The sequence below is a fragment of the Microchirus variegatus genome (assembly GCF_963457635.1).
Source record: "Microchirus variegatus genome assembly, chromosome: 17".
NCBI lineage: Eukaryota > Metazoa > Chordata > Actinopteri > Pleuronectiformes > Soleidae > Microchirus > Microchirus variegatus.
Window position 1 is genome coordinate 1,345,063 of NC_139818.1, and position 18,670 is coordinate 1,363,732.

At 42.8% G+C, this 18,670-nt stretch overlaps 2 protein-coding genes across 8 annotated transcripts in view; both read left to right on the forward strand.

Moving 5' to 3' along the window:
• The window catches only part of rhobtb4 (Rho related BTB domain containing 4), a 45,082-nt gene extending 38,202 nt beyond the window's left edge, over window positions 1-6,880 (forward strand). For all 5 annotated transcript variants that reach the window (XM_083904366.1, XM_083904367.1, XM_083904365.1 and 2 more), the window contains 4 exons: window positions 1,105-1,255; window positions 2,122-2,210; window positions 2,308-2,413; window positions 2,506-6,880. In XM_083904366.1, coding sequence (XP_083760492.1) covers window positions 1,105-1,255; window positions 2,122-2,210; window positions 2,308-2,413; window positions 2,506-2,687 — 528 coding nt within the window. In that variant the 3' untranslated portion in view covers window positions 2,688-6,880. The remainder of the gene's footprint in view (window positions 1-1,104; window positions 1,256-2,121; window positions 2,211-2,307; window positions 2,414-2,505) is intronic.
• Window positions 6,881-14,323: 7,443 nt separating this feature from the next.
• LOC310939170 (uncharacterized protein) overlaps window positions 14,324-18,670 on the forward strand; it is a 31,755-nt gene continuing 27,408 nt past the window's right edge. For all 3 annotated transcript variants that reach the window (XR_014593039.1, XM_083903843.1, XM_083903844.1), the window contains exon 1: window positions 14,324-14,663. Coding sequence is in view for 2 of the 3 variants with exons in the window: in XM_083903843.1 (XP_083759969.1) it covers window positions 14,572-14,663 (92 nt within the window). In the remaining variant the exon portion in view is untranslated. The remainder of the gene's footprint in view (window positions 14,664-18,670) is intronic.

Genomic DNA, 18,670 nt, shown 5'->3' on the forward strand with positions numbered 1-18,670 from the left:
AATAACAATTTATGAATTGAAATTATTATATATAAATGAATTATTAGTATATTATAAATTAACATTGAGTGGAAATAAATGTTACTGACACTGGATACTTATACATAAAATCTCACCATATTTCTGTATAAACATCTATTTTACAGCTCTTTAAAACTTAATTACAAAACTGAAAATTAAAACCACATTTATTCATATTTAATGACTCTTGACGGTAATAAATGACCGTTATTGTTTGTTCTCTGTCGTCCATTAGATTCAGATGTCAGTGATGTGGTGGTTTTAGATTGCACTGATTGAACCACGCGTATGAAGAGCGTTACTCAGATTTGACGACTCGTTAAATCACAGAAATGATTTTGCAGATTCAGACAAACATTTATAATCACTTTATAAAACACTGTAACTCTGTAAGACAGTGAAAGGAGCTCGTGATCAGTGAGCGCTGATCTATTTTTAATGCTGAAGTCTCACTTCCCTGACAATATTTTTAGGCTCACACATCCTCAGTGTTCATGCTGTTGAGTGAGAACAACATGCTTCTTCTAACTCTGCAGACGAGCGTCGAGACAGGGATTTAACAGGATTCTCTGTTGTTTGTGATCTGATTATAGTTTTTATACAGAATAAACCTCCACTTTAACTCATCACTGTCTGTGGTTCACTCCTGGATTACGTTCTTGTCCACATTAACACTCAGTTCTCTCAGATTATCACGTGTGTGTCTTGTTGCTCGTTGAGCATCAGATTCCATCTTTTGTTTTCCACTAGGGGGAGCAATAGCGCTCTCTTATCCACTCATTAATGCTTCCTGGCTCCAGCTGAGACTCTGAGCTCTGCAGGCCTCCCTTGTCTTGATGTTTTGATTTGTTTTCAGTCATAATGAGAGCCGACACCATGACATTCTCCTAATTGGTTATACAGGGCTATAGATTGAAGACTCCCTCAGTGGGAAAAACCTCCAGGTCGTTCCATCACGCTCATCGTTTACCTCCCTGGGCTTGAACAGTCTATAAATATGTGCATTAATCACGCATGATGTTTTTTTCTACCACAAAAAGCCACATGTTTAATGATGTTCATTCTCACTTCCTTATTTTCCAGGTGTCCATCCCTAACACCAGTGCAGCCTGCATGCGCGGGGTTCTGGAGTTCCTGTACTGTGGTCTGCTGACGCCCAGTCCTGGTCTGGAGCCCATGGAGATGATTATTCTGGCCAATCGCCTGTGCTTACCACGCCTCGTTTCCCTCACAGGTAAAAGATCTCAAACACTGTCCAACAACGTGCATCCACAAATGTATTTCCTCAGTGTTTTGGCGCTCAGACTTTCCTCTGTAGATGTTAGAAACTTGACCGTAACTGAGACAGAAACTGAGATCTTTAAAGCAGAACTAGACCGGAAGTTCACATTAACGCTGTTGTTTAGTGTGTATCTGCGTCATTACCTTGTTTACGAAGCCCTGAAGGTTCTAAACAAACAGTTCAGCCACTGCTAAGAACACTGTGTTTTATTACGTAAACGTATTTACGTAAACAGCGGTTCTCCTGAACAGCAGATCGTCCTGCTCCGGGCACTAGTCCGGGCACATCCGGTTGCGTACATTGAACCGCAGAAGAAGAATAACGTCCGTTGTGGAGGTGTTTCACGAGCGACAGTGTCTTCTGACTCTGGGTCTGACTCCGGGTCAAAGGTCGTCAAAGGGACTGCGGCGGGGAGTCGTGAAGAAGCTATTTTTAAACACTGTTAAAACAATGTTTTGATAATGAGGAGCAGTGCATCCACTGTTCCAGAGGGGGGAGCTGTGCTTCTGAGAGCGGGCGTGCTGAATGTCACTTCCGGGGTACTGGCCAATTACAAGACAGTCTGTCTTCTCGGGCGAGATTTATGTCTGAAATAGCGCGGCTGACAAGTGCTTCAAAAAGGACAGGTTTCTATCGGCTCGTTTACAGCAACTAGGAGGTTTTTGAGCATAAAAACAAGTTAATGTATGTAAGTAGACCTCCATAACTAACATATATATGCAACAGGACCACTCTATGTGAGCTTTAAACTCTGTAGTAGATTAAAAAGCAGTGCAGTTAAACACATCCTGACATCATGTTGCACACTCTGTCTGCAGAACAGCACGCGGTGGATGAACTCCTCCAGTCTGCAGTGAAAGGAGTCGAGGTTGACGGACAGGTGTTATCTTACCTGGAGCTCGCACAGGTCTGTTCTATGACTGTAAATCTAAAATGACTCGTTCTAAATCACACGTCTGCACTTCTGAAGTGACTCCTCCTCTCTCTCTTTGTCTTTTCTGCAGTTTCACAATGCCAAACAACTGTCAGCCTGGTGTCTCCATCACATCTGCACCAACTATAACAGCATCTGCCGCAAGTTTCCCAAAGACATGAAGGCCATGTCTTCAGGTACATGCAGCGTTTAAACCTCTGAAGCTCTCTCTCCCTCTCTCTCTTTATCAGACCATGACTCATGTGAACATTGAATATCCTCTCTGCAGAAAACCAGCGTCACTTTGAGAAGCAGCGCTGGCCTCCTGTGTGGTTCCTGAAGGAGGAGGACCGATACCTGCGCTCTCAGAAGGAGCGCGAGCGCGAGGAGGAGATCCTGCGTAAGCAGCACACCAAGCGCGGCTGGTGTTTCTGGAGACACGCGTCCTCGTCCTCGCCTCACGTCTCCTAGAAGACGTCGTCCTCTGAAGAGACGGCGCTCTGTGCTTCTGAAGGCCTGGATTTCAGCATGTTTGAGGGAACGTTTGTGCCTCTTTTTTTTGGTATGAGTGTGTGGAGGCGCGAGTATACGCGTGCTGTGTCTGAGTTTAGTGCTTCCCAGACGCCCTGATCTGTAAAGGGCCTGTGGCGTTGCAGTGCAGCCCTGTCCCCCTCGTCCTGTCCCTCGTCCTCGTCCTTGTCCACAGCAGCTCTGTCCCTTCACCATCACTCACAGTGTCTCATCCTCTGAGTGACTGGACTGTGATGAAGGACTCTCTGTATCTCCCTCAGCCTCCGCCCTTCACATTGACCTTAATGACTAATACATGTTAAAACCACGACCTCTGCCTTCACTTTCTACAGACTGTTAGACGTCACAAACAAGCCCCGCCCCCCTCCTCTTAAACCAGCACTGGATTCCCAGGAACTGTTGCTGACCACACCATCATTATTTTGTCATTATTTACACCTTTTAGGACGCTGATATCAGGGGAAACGCTGAGGAACGCTGACATTCAGAAAACTCTCCTCCTCTAGTCTTTATCCTGATGTCGTCCGAGGTGTTCATCGTCCACCCCCGCAGGCCCCGCCCCCTCCCTGCAGCTCTTCAGAGACATTCAAAGTGACCACTCTATAGCAATGTGTGGGGTTACAGAGGTTTAGCCTTATTGGATACTGTCACAGAGGGCAATGATGACACAGTATTAATTGCATTTTTTCGAGCACCTCAGCCAGCCTGCCTTTACACCCCTACCACACTAGGGGCAGCACTGCTCAGGGCACCTACCACTAATAACCCTCACTATACCAGAGTGTTAACGCCTGTATGTAGTTTTCACCTGTAGATATCACACGTGCACGCGTGTTATTCGTGCATTTAGAGGATTGATTTCCACCTGATTCTGATGCCAAAGCTGCGACGCATTTGAATCTCTTTTCTTCCTCATTTCTTTTCTGCTTCCTGGCTTTTTTTGGTGGATTGTGGGTAACGACGTGACGTTTGAACCCGCCGCTCGTGTCGTCTTTGCGTTTCCTCTTGCAGGAAGTGAAAAAGGTGCTCGGGACACAAAGTGTCTGCAGAGACTCACAAACACACGTGATGATGTTGTGTTTGTGTCGTTTTGTTTAGTGTTCGATGACGAGGACGGCGCGGAAACATGATGTTTTAGCTTCTACCATAGAATGGTTGTGTTTCTACGTAGGAAGAGAAAAAGATTCCCAGTCCTTAACAAGGAAAATAGTGTTACTTTAAACATGGCTGTTGTTTGAAATGCAGCAAATCTAATGTTTTTTTTGTCGGGTGCTAATTTCTTTGGGCTTTGGTTGTGAATGTAAAAACAAGTCTGCGCGTTAATGAGCTTCTATTAGCATATTTGTGCTATTTGTGGGGTTTTCACGCCCCTCCAGCTTTAGCGAGGTTGATGGATGGTTGACGGATGGTGTGAGGCATGTGGTGTGTGTTGTGAAAGTCATTGTCAGATACTGAAATAGACACCGGAGAGGATCTCACGAGACACAAGTGAGAATTGAACTGAAACGGGGGAAAGTGTGGAGTATTAAGTGCATCACATGCAACCTGTGTAACGCGCTTTGGTTTGGAATGATTCCACAGAGAGTTAAAGGGTTGTTTTTGTTCTTTTTAATTCCCTGGCTTAGATTCTGTTGCTCACACACAGCCTCCTCTCGTGGTCCATGTGCCTTATCGTCGGGACGAAACTTTCAAGAACAACAACAACAACATCTTCAGTCACCTGCAGACTCACTCTGCGGTCACCGATGCAGGGAAACTGTCCACAGTTGCCGTGACCATGACGTCACGAGTCATCGAGCCACCGACCTGATTTTGAAGCGTGACGGCAGGAAATAATTCACTGCGCAGGGCCGTTGTTAATGTCATCAGGGACACCGGGGGCCTTTTCCTACCGTGACCAGACAAAACGTAGTCATGACCTGCGACTGCTGGTTTTCACGCAGACAAAATGGCCTTAAATTAACAGAGTTGAAGGCAGTCGGTCGTTCTAATATCATGAGATGTTAGATAAGATGAGAAAGAGTTTTCTACATTTTGTAATAAGTGAGATGTAGAAGAACTTCTGCAAGTTCAGAACCACTGATTTTGACTTCGAGTAGTTAGTTTTGCTGAGCACTGGCTGGCCTGTGCACTGGGAGAATGTGGTTCATTTGCATGGTGGCCTATCTTTGTCATGATATTGACACTTGGTGTTGGAATGCACTTTCCTATGTTTGTTTGTTTGTTATGTGTTATTTTTTTTTTTACTGTACCTATTTGTGCTTAGCATGAATTGTTCCTTTTTACGTATGATTGTTTCCAAACTTGAATGATTGTAGCACAGAAAATTATCGCCACTTAAATCATCCTTTTCATTCATTTTCGCCCACGACTGACGCGAACGACTGAGCTCCGCAGAAGCTTTGTCCGCGCTGCGAGGCTTAAAGCACAAGTCGGTTTAAGCCGAGCTCGGCTTAAGGTAGCATCACCAAATCACTCGCTCACTTTAATTAAATCAAACGCTAAGACGTCCACACCCACACACACACACAGGGTACAAGTGTCGTATTAAACATATTTAAAGAATGTCCTTAATGACTGACTAAAGATTTTTAACCTGCATGAAATAACTGCAGAGAGGATTAAAGTAAAGCATGATGCATGTTTCTGGTGTTAGACACACTTTCTTAACTTAAGGTTCATAGGAAATAAAACTAAAACTATATTATGACCACACTGACCACTATACGCCAGATTTACATCATATTTTAGGGATGTAGGCGACGTTTTATTTCCTCCTTCTCGACACGTCTGATCTTCCTTTTTTCTTAAATCGCGAGGCCTCGAGAAAACACCTCTGTTTAATCTTTGGTGTTTTCTTCTTATTCTTCTTCTTGTTTGTGTTGCTGTGCCTTCAGTGAACTCTCACTCTCTTGACTCTGTACAGGCTGATGATGATGATGATGATGATGATGATGATGGCACTTCACCTGCGGCCTCCCGAGCACACTAACGTTAGCAGGCAGCTTTCTTTCTTTCTCTTTTTCTTTGGTTGTTACAGTATCTTTGAACGCTTTCGTAGACTGGCTTTTGTTTTTGTTGAGTTTTCCCAGGATCACGGTGATAACAGAGCTTTAAAAAAAAACTAAAACAGAAAAGCTACGCGACACACGGCGTCACTTACGAAACGACCAAGAAACCCAGCAAACCAGCAGTTTTATATATACTTTTTGCACTCTTTCAGGTGCCTGCACTTTCTATTATTATGTAGCCTAATACTACTTTTTGATAAGTATGCCAAGTCTTTATACATATTTAACACTTTTCTTGATCAAAAATCTCACTCTTCTTATCCACTTTCTCATGATTTCTAAGCCAAATTCTGTTGTGCACCCTATCGCTTCCACTGTTTAGTTACAACTTGCTGTGTTGCACACATATATATACACATATGTACGTGTGTAATGCATATAGAGTCAGTGTATTTCTGTCTGGGGAACAGCATCTGTGAACGACTGGTTGGATTAAAGACAGATTAGCTGTGACAATGACATAATAATAATAATGATTATGCTTTAATAAAAACAGTTGTTATCCAAAGTACAGAACAGTGTTGTGTATTTGACACGAGCCCCGGCTGAATTTAACCTCTGACCTTATAACTGCTCACCTCCATGTACCCGTTAGCTACGCCGGTGTATTTCCTAGGACTTTATGCACAGAGTGAGCCCAGACCAGGGTTAATAAAGACCTGCTCCTGGTCTGTACTGTATCATTAAAGTGGCTCGTACTTACTGTATAGTATTGTTATGCACTTTTGTTTCATTGGCTCATGTGACTTTTATTAATATTTACTGCTCTTTTAATGTTATTGTGTTAATTACAATAAAAAAGAAAGTAAAAGACAGAGCACAGCACTCTCAAACCATTAAGGGCTTCAAGAAAAAGAAGAAGAAACAACAATCAGAATGTTTTTGCTGCTCTGAATGTTTGCAAAAAAAAAAAAAAAGAATAATAATGTTTTGAAACTAAAACTTTGTAATATTTTTGAACCACTGTGATTTGTACAAAATTTCAAAAAAGAAAAGTTTTTTCTCTTTTTTGCCATTTCAGTATTTTGATGTTTGACATGGATTTTAATAAAAATTGTCAATCTTTTCAACTCGACTCTGGTTTTTATGTTTTTATGTTTTTATGTTGTTATGTTTATGGATGTTGACCTAGTAAAAGTGTCAGAACTTACGAATCAACACATAAAAATAACAGTGTAGCACTATAATGAAACTAGGGTTTACAGTTAAAAGTGCTACATACTAAACAGGGCAGTGTAAAAATGAACTTATAAAATTTTATATTTTTCATATATTTGTCTGTGTTAAGTTAAGCAATGATTGGGATGAGAAGCTCAGGCCAAAGAATTTAGCTTTTTCTCGTAAAACTTTTCTTATCTCCATCACGACTCAAAACTACAGTTTTTGACATTCATCCATTTTCACTCACACTTTCATTTTCTATCACACATCTGTCAGATGCATTAACACAGTCAGGAGTAACATGGAGGGGTCAAGTGTCTTGCTCAAGGGCACATCAGCATGTTAGAGTAGCAGGAACCAGGAATCAGACCCACGACCACAATGCCAACAAAACACAAACCATCAGTCGTCTAAGATCCCAACGATCGCCTCTGAGAATCAACATTTACAGAAAATAAAAACTACAATGTGATAAATGAATAATATATGAACTGTGTAAAAGTCTTAGTTCAGATTTAGATGTAAACAGTATAATTATCAGTATAATATAAAACAGTATAATAATTAAAAACAGCTTCTCCAGGTTTAAATGTCAAGTATTTAGTGAACAATAGTTCAGACTCTGACTCTAAAACCTTAATCATTAATGTTTGTCCAACTATTTCATGTCGAAAAATACAGAATTTGCTTTACATCACACACATGTATGAGTTAAACTAAATGTTTACTTTTAGTTGCATCATTCAATCCAAAGACCTTTGCACAATACTGTAGATGTGAAATATGTATAATACGAACATTACACTCACTCAGATATACCTTCACATATAACCCATAATATACCTATTAGATTGTGTATAAAAGTAGTTTGTAATAACTCTTAAAGAAACAATGTAAAAGTGACTTTCACTCAACAAGGTTTATAAAAAACTTTTACTTTTGATGCAGCTCTGCCACCTAGTGGCACAAGGCAAACACTGCACAGTCTTTCTTGTGAAATACATTATATTTGATTTGAACCTTCCACTTATGAACATTAAAATAACCGTACAGCTACAGTATATTCATAGATAATCCACCTTCTGTTTTATTCATGTTTCCATTTCTGACTGCGCTGCTTCACTGATTCAACCTTTTTCTAACTTCTAACTTAGAACTTACATGAGAGCAAATGAAGTTTTATGAATTGAATTAAATGTTTAACAATTGATTTAGTTTCACGATGAACAAACCAAACATACGTCATAGAGAACATGAGAGACAGAGTAATCACAGGCTTTTCCCTCATTACCCTTCACTGGTCTTCATTAAAATTAAAATTACAATGAACTCAAAGCTCAAACACATTTCATTCCAACAACAACAACTATTTTTCCAAACCACCAAACTTGTTCAGTACAGCTCAGTTTTCGTCTAACTCTGCGTACGAGATAAACCGAGTCACTGACGCTCACCATGTGTCTCCATTAATGTATGAAGATCTAAGACTTTAAATAGACGGAGTCTGGTGAAGGATCACACAGAGCCACAGAAACATGGCGGCCAAATGTTGCCATGGCGACGCTCAGTGATGTGGTTGATGATGGGTAACATGTTGGACAAGGGGAAGGTGGTGGTTGTGTGTCGTGAGGACTTATTGACGTGTGTTACGATCACAGAAACTCTCACTAACACAATCCAGCTCCTGTTTTTCTTTCTCTCTCTGGAGTAAATGAGGACTTTAGTGAGGAGCGTTTGTAACGTTGACCTCAGCATCTTCACTGGTTTGAACACTGATGATTACAGACCTTTACGCCGCGTCGGTCGTTTGATCCGTGGTTTGTGACCTTGAGCTTCGCAGAAACACGTGCTGACATCACCACATCTGGCACTGGTTTTCCTCAGGCTTCCTCTGGAGAAGATAAGAAAACACGGCTTTGAGACGAGGAGCGTAAACACGACTGTTCGTTTGAGAAAAAGTACGACGTGAACACTGTGATGTTCTTGTTCAATCACAGCCAAGAAAGACAGAGATTACACTTCTTCAGGGACAAAATACAATGTTACAATAAAGAAAATCTCTCAAATACAAATGCTAAATTAAACGTAACCAAATCATTTGTAATATTACTTTAGTTGACATCAAAGTGCTGACTGACACCATCACAGCATGCTCCACAATGTTTGTCAAACAGGAAGCAGCTAAACATGGAAGTTATTTACACAGGAAGTGACCTGAAGGAGGAAGTGACATCATACGAGTAGAAAAATACCTTAAAGTATCAACACATTATTCTAAACTGCCTTTAAAGGACCTTTTAATTTCAACACAAACTCAGATCTATGTTTCTCTGGAGCATCGAAACACCTTCCTTGTAGTTTTTGAGTCGTTATAAAAACACAACAATAGACAGACGATAAATTGTCCACATAAAATCTATTTCAGGCCACAGCAGCCGTGGCATCAGAGCGCGGCATCAGGATGATAAAGTGTTCGGCCCAGATTTAAACTTCTTCTTGTTTATGGAGCAGAGCTGAGAGGATTAGACCAACAACAATGATGTAAGTCTGCAGGAGGAGGAATGTGCTGGACCTCCTCCAACACTGGACCTCCTCAGTGAAGCTGCTCCACTATTATGTAAGGTGTAAAGCTTCTTCTTCTCTTTCTGCATCCAGATTCCTCAAAGCCTCAACAATCAGTCAGATTCATGTGATTTCAGATCTCTGACGACTGATTTCACTGTAGTAAAACTTCTTGGATTAACCCCTGGATTAAACATGGACTTTTTTTATTGATTTGTTTCCTGTTTTATTTTGAAGTTTTTTCCTGTTGAGTGTTGCTTCCTGCGCTGTCTTCCCTGTAGAGTGTGTGTCTTAGTCTCTGAGCTCCTCAGTGTCTTTGTTTGTTTGCTTCATGATTTTTTTTTCAAACTCACTTAAAGGTACAATATGTAGTATTTATGGGTTTATATAACCCAAAATCCACTTTTTTATACATATTATGTGCTCCTGCATTGTCTAGTCGCTGTATAATAGTTTTTGTTTCATTTTCGTAGTGTTTCAAAAAGTCATGTAAAATAACATGGTCGCGGGCCGCGGTTGCATAGCCACTGTTAGCAGAGAGACGCCATGTTTCTACCGGAGCCTGTAAGGACAAACGCGAGAGAACAAATCAAGCGTCTCTTTACTTGTAGCTGAAGTCCCGCCTCCACTCTCTCCACTTCGTCTGCTACGGCCGCGGTAGCTCCGCCCTCTCCCTCGCCTCACGAACCTCATCTGCTGACACGGAGAAAGACGACGAGGACGACATTTGACCAGCTGAGGACACCGTATCGCTCAGGGAAGGGAGGGGGTGAGCAGAGGAGCAGTTCTTTGTTGTAAATTTCAGCCTCTCCTCTAGATGGCACTATAAACTACTTACTTCACCTTTAAATGACAACATCGTAAACACAAACTTCTGCCTCACTTTAATACTTTACACAGGAAATCTGACCTAAAACACAACTGTCAGTCAAAGTAAAATCATCATCTTCTTCAGTGTCTTTAACTCCAAACACAAACACAAACACAAACACAAACACAAACACAAACACAAACACAAGACCTCGTCAGTGAACGCTTGGACACATTCCAACACTAACTTCACCGAACAACACTATGATGTCATCAGAAAACACAAGTGTTCAAACACACTCGCACGCTCGCTCGCTCGCTCACACGCACACACACACGCACACACACAGAGTGATTCCATATGAATGTCCTGTCCTCTCAGCGAGGAGCAATGTAACGACACACAGGACCAACATGGACCCCTGACCTTTGACCTTTGACACTGACCATCAGGTTTGAGTCAACACACACACACGAACACACACACACACACACACACACACACACACAAACCCCCCTCCATATAAGTCTGGATTTAACCCAGGAAAACAGGATTTGTACAAATCCACGTCTTTAATGATGTGGTTTATTTAGAGACACAGGTTTGTTTGGTCAGATTAAAGTCACACATACAAGGACTGCAGTGAGTTAGAAGAGACTTATTCATCTGAATTTAAAGATCCAGTTTGTGACATTAAGAAGGATTTATAAGCAGAAACTGGACATCCATCCATTGTCCACCACTTTATCCTCAACATAAGGGTCACAGTTCACTGGAGCCAAATCCAGATAAATAAACACTGGACAGTTTGCAAGTTAAGGCACATTAATACTCCATTTTTGTCCATTTTACAACTGCAAAGTAGAAACTGAACATTAAGGTTATGTCAGGACCTTCAAAAAAGCCTTTTATATGTACTTTAAGAAGAGTCTTGCTTTACAGAGGCTGCCATGACAAGTTTTGATAATGGAAATAAAGAAGAAAGATCCTCTCTTCGTTCCCTGATGAGTCGTTTGTTTGTTCCGTTTCTGTCGTCTCACCATCATCAAGTCACTAATTCTTACATTCTGGTTTTTAAGAGACGTGTTCATGAACTGACTGAAGTGAAGTGAAGAGTCCTGTGGGAGACTCTGAGGAGGAGGAGGATGTCGCTGTGACTGGACAACTCAACACTCCGTCACCCACACACAGCTGAAGGCAGGAAGCCGAACAATTAGAGGAGTTTCAGTGGACCAGGAGAAAAATCCCCATAAACACACAATCATTCCCACATTTAGAGCCCATCTCCAACAGCAGCTGCCACAGCGCCTCAGCGGAGGAAATGCCAGAGTCGTCTGAAGTGGAGCAGAACAGCAGAGCAGTGAAGATGCTGAGAGGAGAGCAGCAGAGCCTCTAATGGCAGGAAGTCGTAAGAATAACAGCGACATGAGGACGTCACGGCCCTCAGACCTCAGACATGGAGAGCAGCAAAGTTCTCATATCTAAATAATTCTGAGCTGTTTCTTCTAGGGAGAATTTACTTCTTTTTTTTATTGTTTCATTAGTGTTAATGTTGTAAACATCATTTACAAAACTCTCATCACGATCTCCTGCAGAAGATCTGAAGCTGAAGATCTTCAGTCGGCTCATATGAGAACAACGGTGTCACCTGACATCTAAACTTACTGAGAGCACAGATGTTTGTATGGAGCTGAGAATCTTAATCAGCTCTCTGTTCGCTGCTGGGTTATATGTTCACAGACATGTGTTTATATCTGAAAGTTACACACTGTAGCTTTAACTGGAACAATTACACAACAAAAACTTCAGCATGATATTATTGAAAAGGAAGTGAAGTCAGGTCAAATCCTGAGCCTGAGCCTGAGCCTGAGCCTGAGCCTGAGCCTGAGCCTGAGCCTGAGCCTGAGCCTGAGCCTTCAGACACGTCTGAAAATAATAATAAAACCTGTGACTTTTATCCTCTACATCTGTTCTGGATTATCCAAGTGTGGCTGCTAAGCAAATTACAGAGCTCAGGAAGGTTTGCGTAATCCAGCTTCTTCAACCTCCTCATGCCACTGACGCACAGTGTGTGTGTGTTTGTGAGTGTGTGAGTGTGTGAGTGTGTGTGTGTGTGTGTGTGTGTGTGTGTGTGTGTGTGTGTGTGTGTGTGTGCATGTTCTAGGGAGAGCTTGTCCAGAGTTCATGCCCCTGTGTATCAACACATGGCAGTAGTTTTTTTGTGGGTGTGATTCAGTGGTCAGTTTCAGTGTGTGTGTGTGTGTGTGTGTGTGTGTGTGTGTGTGTGTGTGTGTGTGTCACAGCCACTTAACAGACCCCCAGCTGTTCTCACACTGAATCAGCCTCCCCTGCAACGTCTTTCCCTCTGAGCTCTGAGAAGAACCAGTGAAGAACCAGTGAAGAACCAGTGAAGGAGCAGTGAAGAACCAGTGAAGGAGCAGTGAAGGAGCAGTGAAGGAGCAGTGAAGGACCAGTGAGGTCTGAGAAGAACCAGTGAAGGACCAGTGAAGGACCAGTGAAGGACCAGTGAAGGACCAGTGAAGGACCAGTGAAGAACCAGTGAAGGACCAGTGAAGAACCAGTGAAGGACCAGTGAGGTCTGAGAAGAACCAGTGAAGGACAAGTGAAGAACCAGTGAAGGACAAGTGAAGAACCAGTGAAGGACCAGTGAAGGACCAGTGAAGGAGCAGTGAAGGAGCAGTGAAGGACCAGTGAGGTCTGAGAAGAACCAGTGAAGGACCAGTGAAGGACCAGTGAAGGACCAGTGAAGAACCAGTGAAGAACCAGTGAAGAACCAGTGAAGGACCAGTGAAGGACAATTCACAGACAAAAAGACCCACAGAGACAGACAGGTCCACCTCTGCCTCACTGTTCACTGCAGCCCCTTTAAAACAACGTCAACAGTCCATATTCTGCTGCTCAAAAGAAAACACAACTTTTAACAACAGACACCTCCTCAGTGTTCATTCCAAGATTTAGGTTTAAACAAATCTCTCGTGTCGGCCTAGTCTACGTACATCGTGCAATGCAGGGCATGAAACAATAGGTGGCGTTATAACAAACAAGGGAGACGTTTACCTAAATATCAACTTAACTTCTTTCTTGAACAAAATTCATGCACTTTCAATGACCTGTGGGAAGCCTGTGTTTCACTAGTCAGGTTTCCATTTGCCTCGAAATTGTGCAAAAACCTAAATATCACAATAAAAAACTGATAAAAGAAACGTCTATATTTTGAACGTTGTTAGTCCACACTTTACGAGAATTACGGCCCAAATGCAAAACACCTACGTAGCAATTGTACTTTGTCTAATTTTAGAAACCTCACTGTTATTTTACACAGAAACTGTGACTCTGAGGAGGTGGGAGCTGGGCCCCCAAATCAGGGTCTGTTAAGGGCCCCATCAAGGCTTGGGCCGGCCCTGTAACAGAATATTGACTCTGTGCCTCTGTCTGTACTTTCCCTTTTACTTTATAAGTGTCATTTTTGTGTATTTTATTGTCTATTTTCTACAGTTTTTTATTGTTTTATTGTTTGTTCTCACACGTTTGTATGTTTTATTTATTTATCTCTGATGTGCAACACTTTGTTTCAGCTGCTGTTGTTTTTAAAGTGCTTTATAAATAAAGTTGGATCAGATTGGAAAAGTAAATACAATCGTGTGTGCATGCTTCTGTTTTTAAATATTATTATGATACATATGCAGATAGTGTGTGTGTGTGTGTGTCTCAGTGGAGACAAAGTTTCCCTGTAAACAGAACAATGAGGATTCATGTGCACGAGACTGCGGTTTTTACGAGCTGCGCGTGCGGCTGCGCTGCGCTTTTCCCTCAGAGTGAAGTCATTGCGCTGCTTTCCACTCTCTCAACAGGAGGTGGAGCTTTTTATTGAAAACTTATTCTCTCTCTGCTCCTGCTGCACAAAGAGCGGTGGCGCAGACGCAGTCTCAGTCCGCTCCTGCACACACACTCACACACACTCCCACACACACATACATACACACGCGCAACTTGGCTGCAACTTGGACCTAAAACCTCTCGCTGCATGAACCTCTGCACATTTACTGGACTTTTCCTTTTCTTGTTGAATATTTTCGGCCCAACTTTTCCGCTGTGGCCGTTTTTCAGCTCTCAGACCGAGCCCGAACACCGACGGGACCTGAAGCTGCTGCTGCGGGACCTGGACCTGGACCTGGATCTGGACACTTAAGTCATCATCATGGGCACGCGCAAGGTCGACCTGGACACCTACGGTCTGTCTCTGCTCACGGCCAAAGAGGACATCATCAACCCCCGCTCCTCCACCAACTGGTAACACACACACACACATGCACGCGCACGCACACACACACAGCTGCATGTCACAGTGGAACCAGATGTTTCTGCATCACAACAAAAACATTATTATTATTATCATTACTATGATGCTTTGTTTGTTTCCGGTGCTGAAATGAAACAAAAGTAGAATCAGAAACTTTTCTTCAAAACGTCCATTTTGTTTCACTGGATGAGTGTGCGCTGTTGACGCACGCACACGCACACACACGCACGCACACATCCTCACTGAGCGGTTGCGTAAGAAGAAGCTTGATTTCCCTTAATAACAGTCAGATTGAAGGAGTTCGACTCTGGACTTTATTCACACGTCCACAGTCAGACAGGAATGCACTGAGTCACTCTGTGCTGATGTGAATCATCACCACAGTGAAGCTCAGAGGTTCAGCGGCTGCAGACTCCACTGACACCTGGCCGGCGGCCCGCACTCCTCGCCCGGGTCCTGAGCTCCGTGTTCTCCCCTCAGGATCCGCAGAGGCTTCAGCTCTTTGTGTCTGCGAGGATCGTGTTTCTGATAATGTGCTGATCTCTGACAGGGCTTCAGCTTTCAAGGAGACGCTCCTTTAATTTGACAGATGGCTTAGCAGGGGCGTGCACGAGCACCATTCACCAACAATAAGCCCACCAGTCATCAGTTAAAACTGTAGTATGTAACTTTTAGCAGCAAATGTCCGTCACATTCAAGCTAAAACCCGGTCAGAACAAGGGTTTTTCTGCAGTGTGTGCAGGGGTTTTCATCCCAGAGTCCAAACATATGCAGATTTTACATAAAAATCCTGGAGGATGGACCTGTCTTTCGCCCTATGTCAGATGGGATTGGCACCAGCGACCCTCATGTGGAAGATAAAGAGGTAGAAGATAGAAGAAGCTTCTTACAACTCTCTCTCAGTGGTTTTTTAGATCTTCTGTCGTTCAGAGTCTGACTAAGTTTCAAAAGAACTTCTCGTACAGACTTTTGACAGGATACTTTGTCACTTCTTGGCCTCTCCCCTCCTCTGATAGTATTGCTTGACAGAGCCATGACAAACAAATAAACAAATAATATCGTTTCAGTTCACAAAGACAAAACAGAGGCAGAACAATGACACAAAAACAAGCCAAAAGTTACTCACTGCTGCTTTAAGGCACAGGAAGCTGAAGTGTTTTATTTCATTGATAGTGATCACCTGACCACAGTCGTCTGTCTCTGTACTAAACAAACTCAATCTTCATCCTGCTTTTCTTATTCACTGTGTGTATTAATGTGTGTTATGGTGATCGTCAGATGTCGACATGTTGCTACTGGTTCAGAATCAGACAAACTCTGCCCACACTGAAGTTCACAGGGATCTAAACCTCACAAACACTGACTCTGTCCTCGTCTTTCTCATCGTCCTCAGACCCACAAATGTCTCTCTGCACCACAGGGTTTTTCTTTTCTTTAATTTCTGCCCACTTTCCTCCACTTTTCATGACTTTGAGGAAATGACTTTCAGAACACCATGTGTTATCCTTGACAAGCTGAAATATGACATCTTCACAGACACAGGCGTGGAAAGACGTTCCCTCTCCGGGCCGAACACTCACTCACTCACTCAGTTTCCATTCTTTTCTTTTTCTCTTTTCTATTTTTTACATCTGGAAAAAGATCTGTCACAGTTTCCATGTTTTTCGGTATCACTGTGGAGCTTCTGTGGCGTCGCAGCACCTCCGTACTGAGATGTAACTGATCCAGCAGTTCCTCCTCATGCACAGAACATTTCCCTAAAGTTTCATCGGTGAACAACAGATCTTGGACTGAGCCTCTGCCAACCCACACAGATCCCCCAGCATTCACTCAGCCCACTTTAGAAGGCTAAATAACTCTGTTGGGGCTGAATGGAGGGGTGGAGGGTGGAGGGTGGAGGGTTGGACACAATGATGTCACGACTCCCTCTGTCAGACACCCAGAAGGGGATTTATATGCATTCATGCACGTTTGCATGTGATTACATTTCTTTCTGGACGCACAGACACATCCTGCAGAGTCGGTGAAGTTAAGAAGTTTGGTGTGGAGCTTGTGTCGCTGAGTGATCCCGCCCCCATTGTGTGGCCTCGAGGTCCCTGTGTGTGTATGTGTGTGTTTGTGTGTGTGTATTATCTAATGACCTTGTGTCCTGAATGGGAAACAGAGCCTTTGTGGGTGAGACTTAAAAGAAGAGAGGAGTCATTTCAATGCATCCTTCATTCAGAAGCTCTCTGCACCACATCCAGCCTCGGAGGTCTCTCCTCTGTGGTCTGAGGACTACAAAGTGTCCCGCTCAGCCTCGTATGTGTGTGTGTGTGTGTGTGTGTGTGTGTGTGTGTGTGTGTGTGTGTGTGTGTGTGTGGACAGAAAGAAACAGAAAGAAAAAGCATGTTTGCAAGGACATTGTCTGACCCTCGGAGCAGGAAATACCTCTAATTCCTAGTGGCAGGAAATCATGATTTATGTCCAGTTTACACCAAAATAAATGAGTCTCTCTCTCTCTCTCTCACACACACACACACACACAAACACACACACACACCTTAGGTAACAAAGTACAAGCGGAAATTTGCAAAGGCCGAGCACACTCGAGCCTGTGCTTTGCATTTTGTATGAAAGAAAGAGAAGACGTTTTAGTGCCAGTGTAAACTTAAGCGTGTGCCTCACTTTTGACAATTCAGTAAAACTCCGTCCGTCAGTGCTTCGTTCTGCACGTTTGACACACGTCACAGTGACATATATCAAATAAACATGAAGGTTAAATGTAAAAATGTTTACAGCTGTGTTGTGAATATCAGACAGGAAGTCCTGCTGCTGATCGGACCAAGAGTTTGACCTGTTTTCATTAAAACTGGGCGTGAGCTGCATCCACACACACATCTGTGACTGAACACACCTTCATCACAGACTCTAAATCAGCGCGCTGTGGTTTCTGTTGTACGGAATGTGACGCATTAAGTAAACATAAGATTTTTGTTTTTGTTGCAGTGGAGTGATTCAGTTAAGATGAAGTTTGTCTTCATTCATTCTCACCAGAAAGTCCAGTTCCAGACTTTGGCACCGAGACCAGAGGTGTTTATGTTTATGAATGAAACTCTAACTGAAGCTACCGTCGCTGTGTTTCCACAAGGCTAACAAGCTGCTTTGTAAAAGAGAGACACTGTCACTGAAAATACTTCTTCAGTTTTGTTATGAAACGTGTCATTTAACCACTGAATTAATTCATTACACAGATAAGGATAATTAACTTTATATGTTTTTAACAAACTGATCCATCTCACGTCCTCTGATCACAGTCGAGTCACGTATGATAAGAACTGGAGGAGCCTCAGCTCTTTTCCTAAACTTCCACAGTCTCATGCATGATTAACAAAGTCCTGTGAGTCTAAAGTTTCATGGCAGATGAAACACACCTGTGTGTGTGGGGAGAGGATGGAAGAGGAGAAACATATACTGTAGGTGTTCACTCGTCCTGGACTGATATTATTATGTTCACGAGCAGCAAATCAGTAATCTAGTGAGGGAAGATAAACGACCATTATCAGAACTTCCTTACAGAGCTTCTGCTTTTCTCTTCACTTCCTTCATTTTCCCACAAAGAGCCTCCTGTTGAGAAGGAAGCCCGGATTAATGTTTTGTGTCCACACACACAAGCTGTTGTGTAATCCTCGTTTAGCTTCATATGCAGATTGTCGCAGTATTTTAGAACAATTTTATTATTTCTAGAAACTTACTGATGATCATCTGTCACATAACAGAGGCATAACATGCTCCACTTCTCGTCATGGAGTCATGGATCGTCCCAGTTACCAAATCTCGTCTTCAGTGATGTCACACTACATAACCTGAATTCCAGACATTCGTTCATAGTCGTGGTCGACACTGAAAATGTGTCGGGTGACCCGGGTCAGGTCAAGTCGCTTTAAAGTCGACCTGAAGTCGTAGAATGTCTATTGTAGACATTCATACACTGCTTTCTCGTTTGCCGTGCTGCACA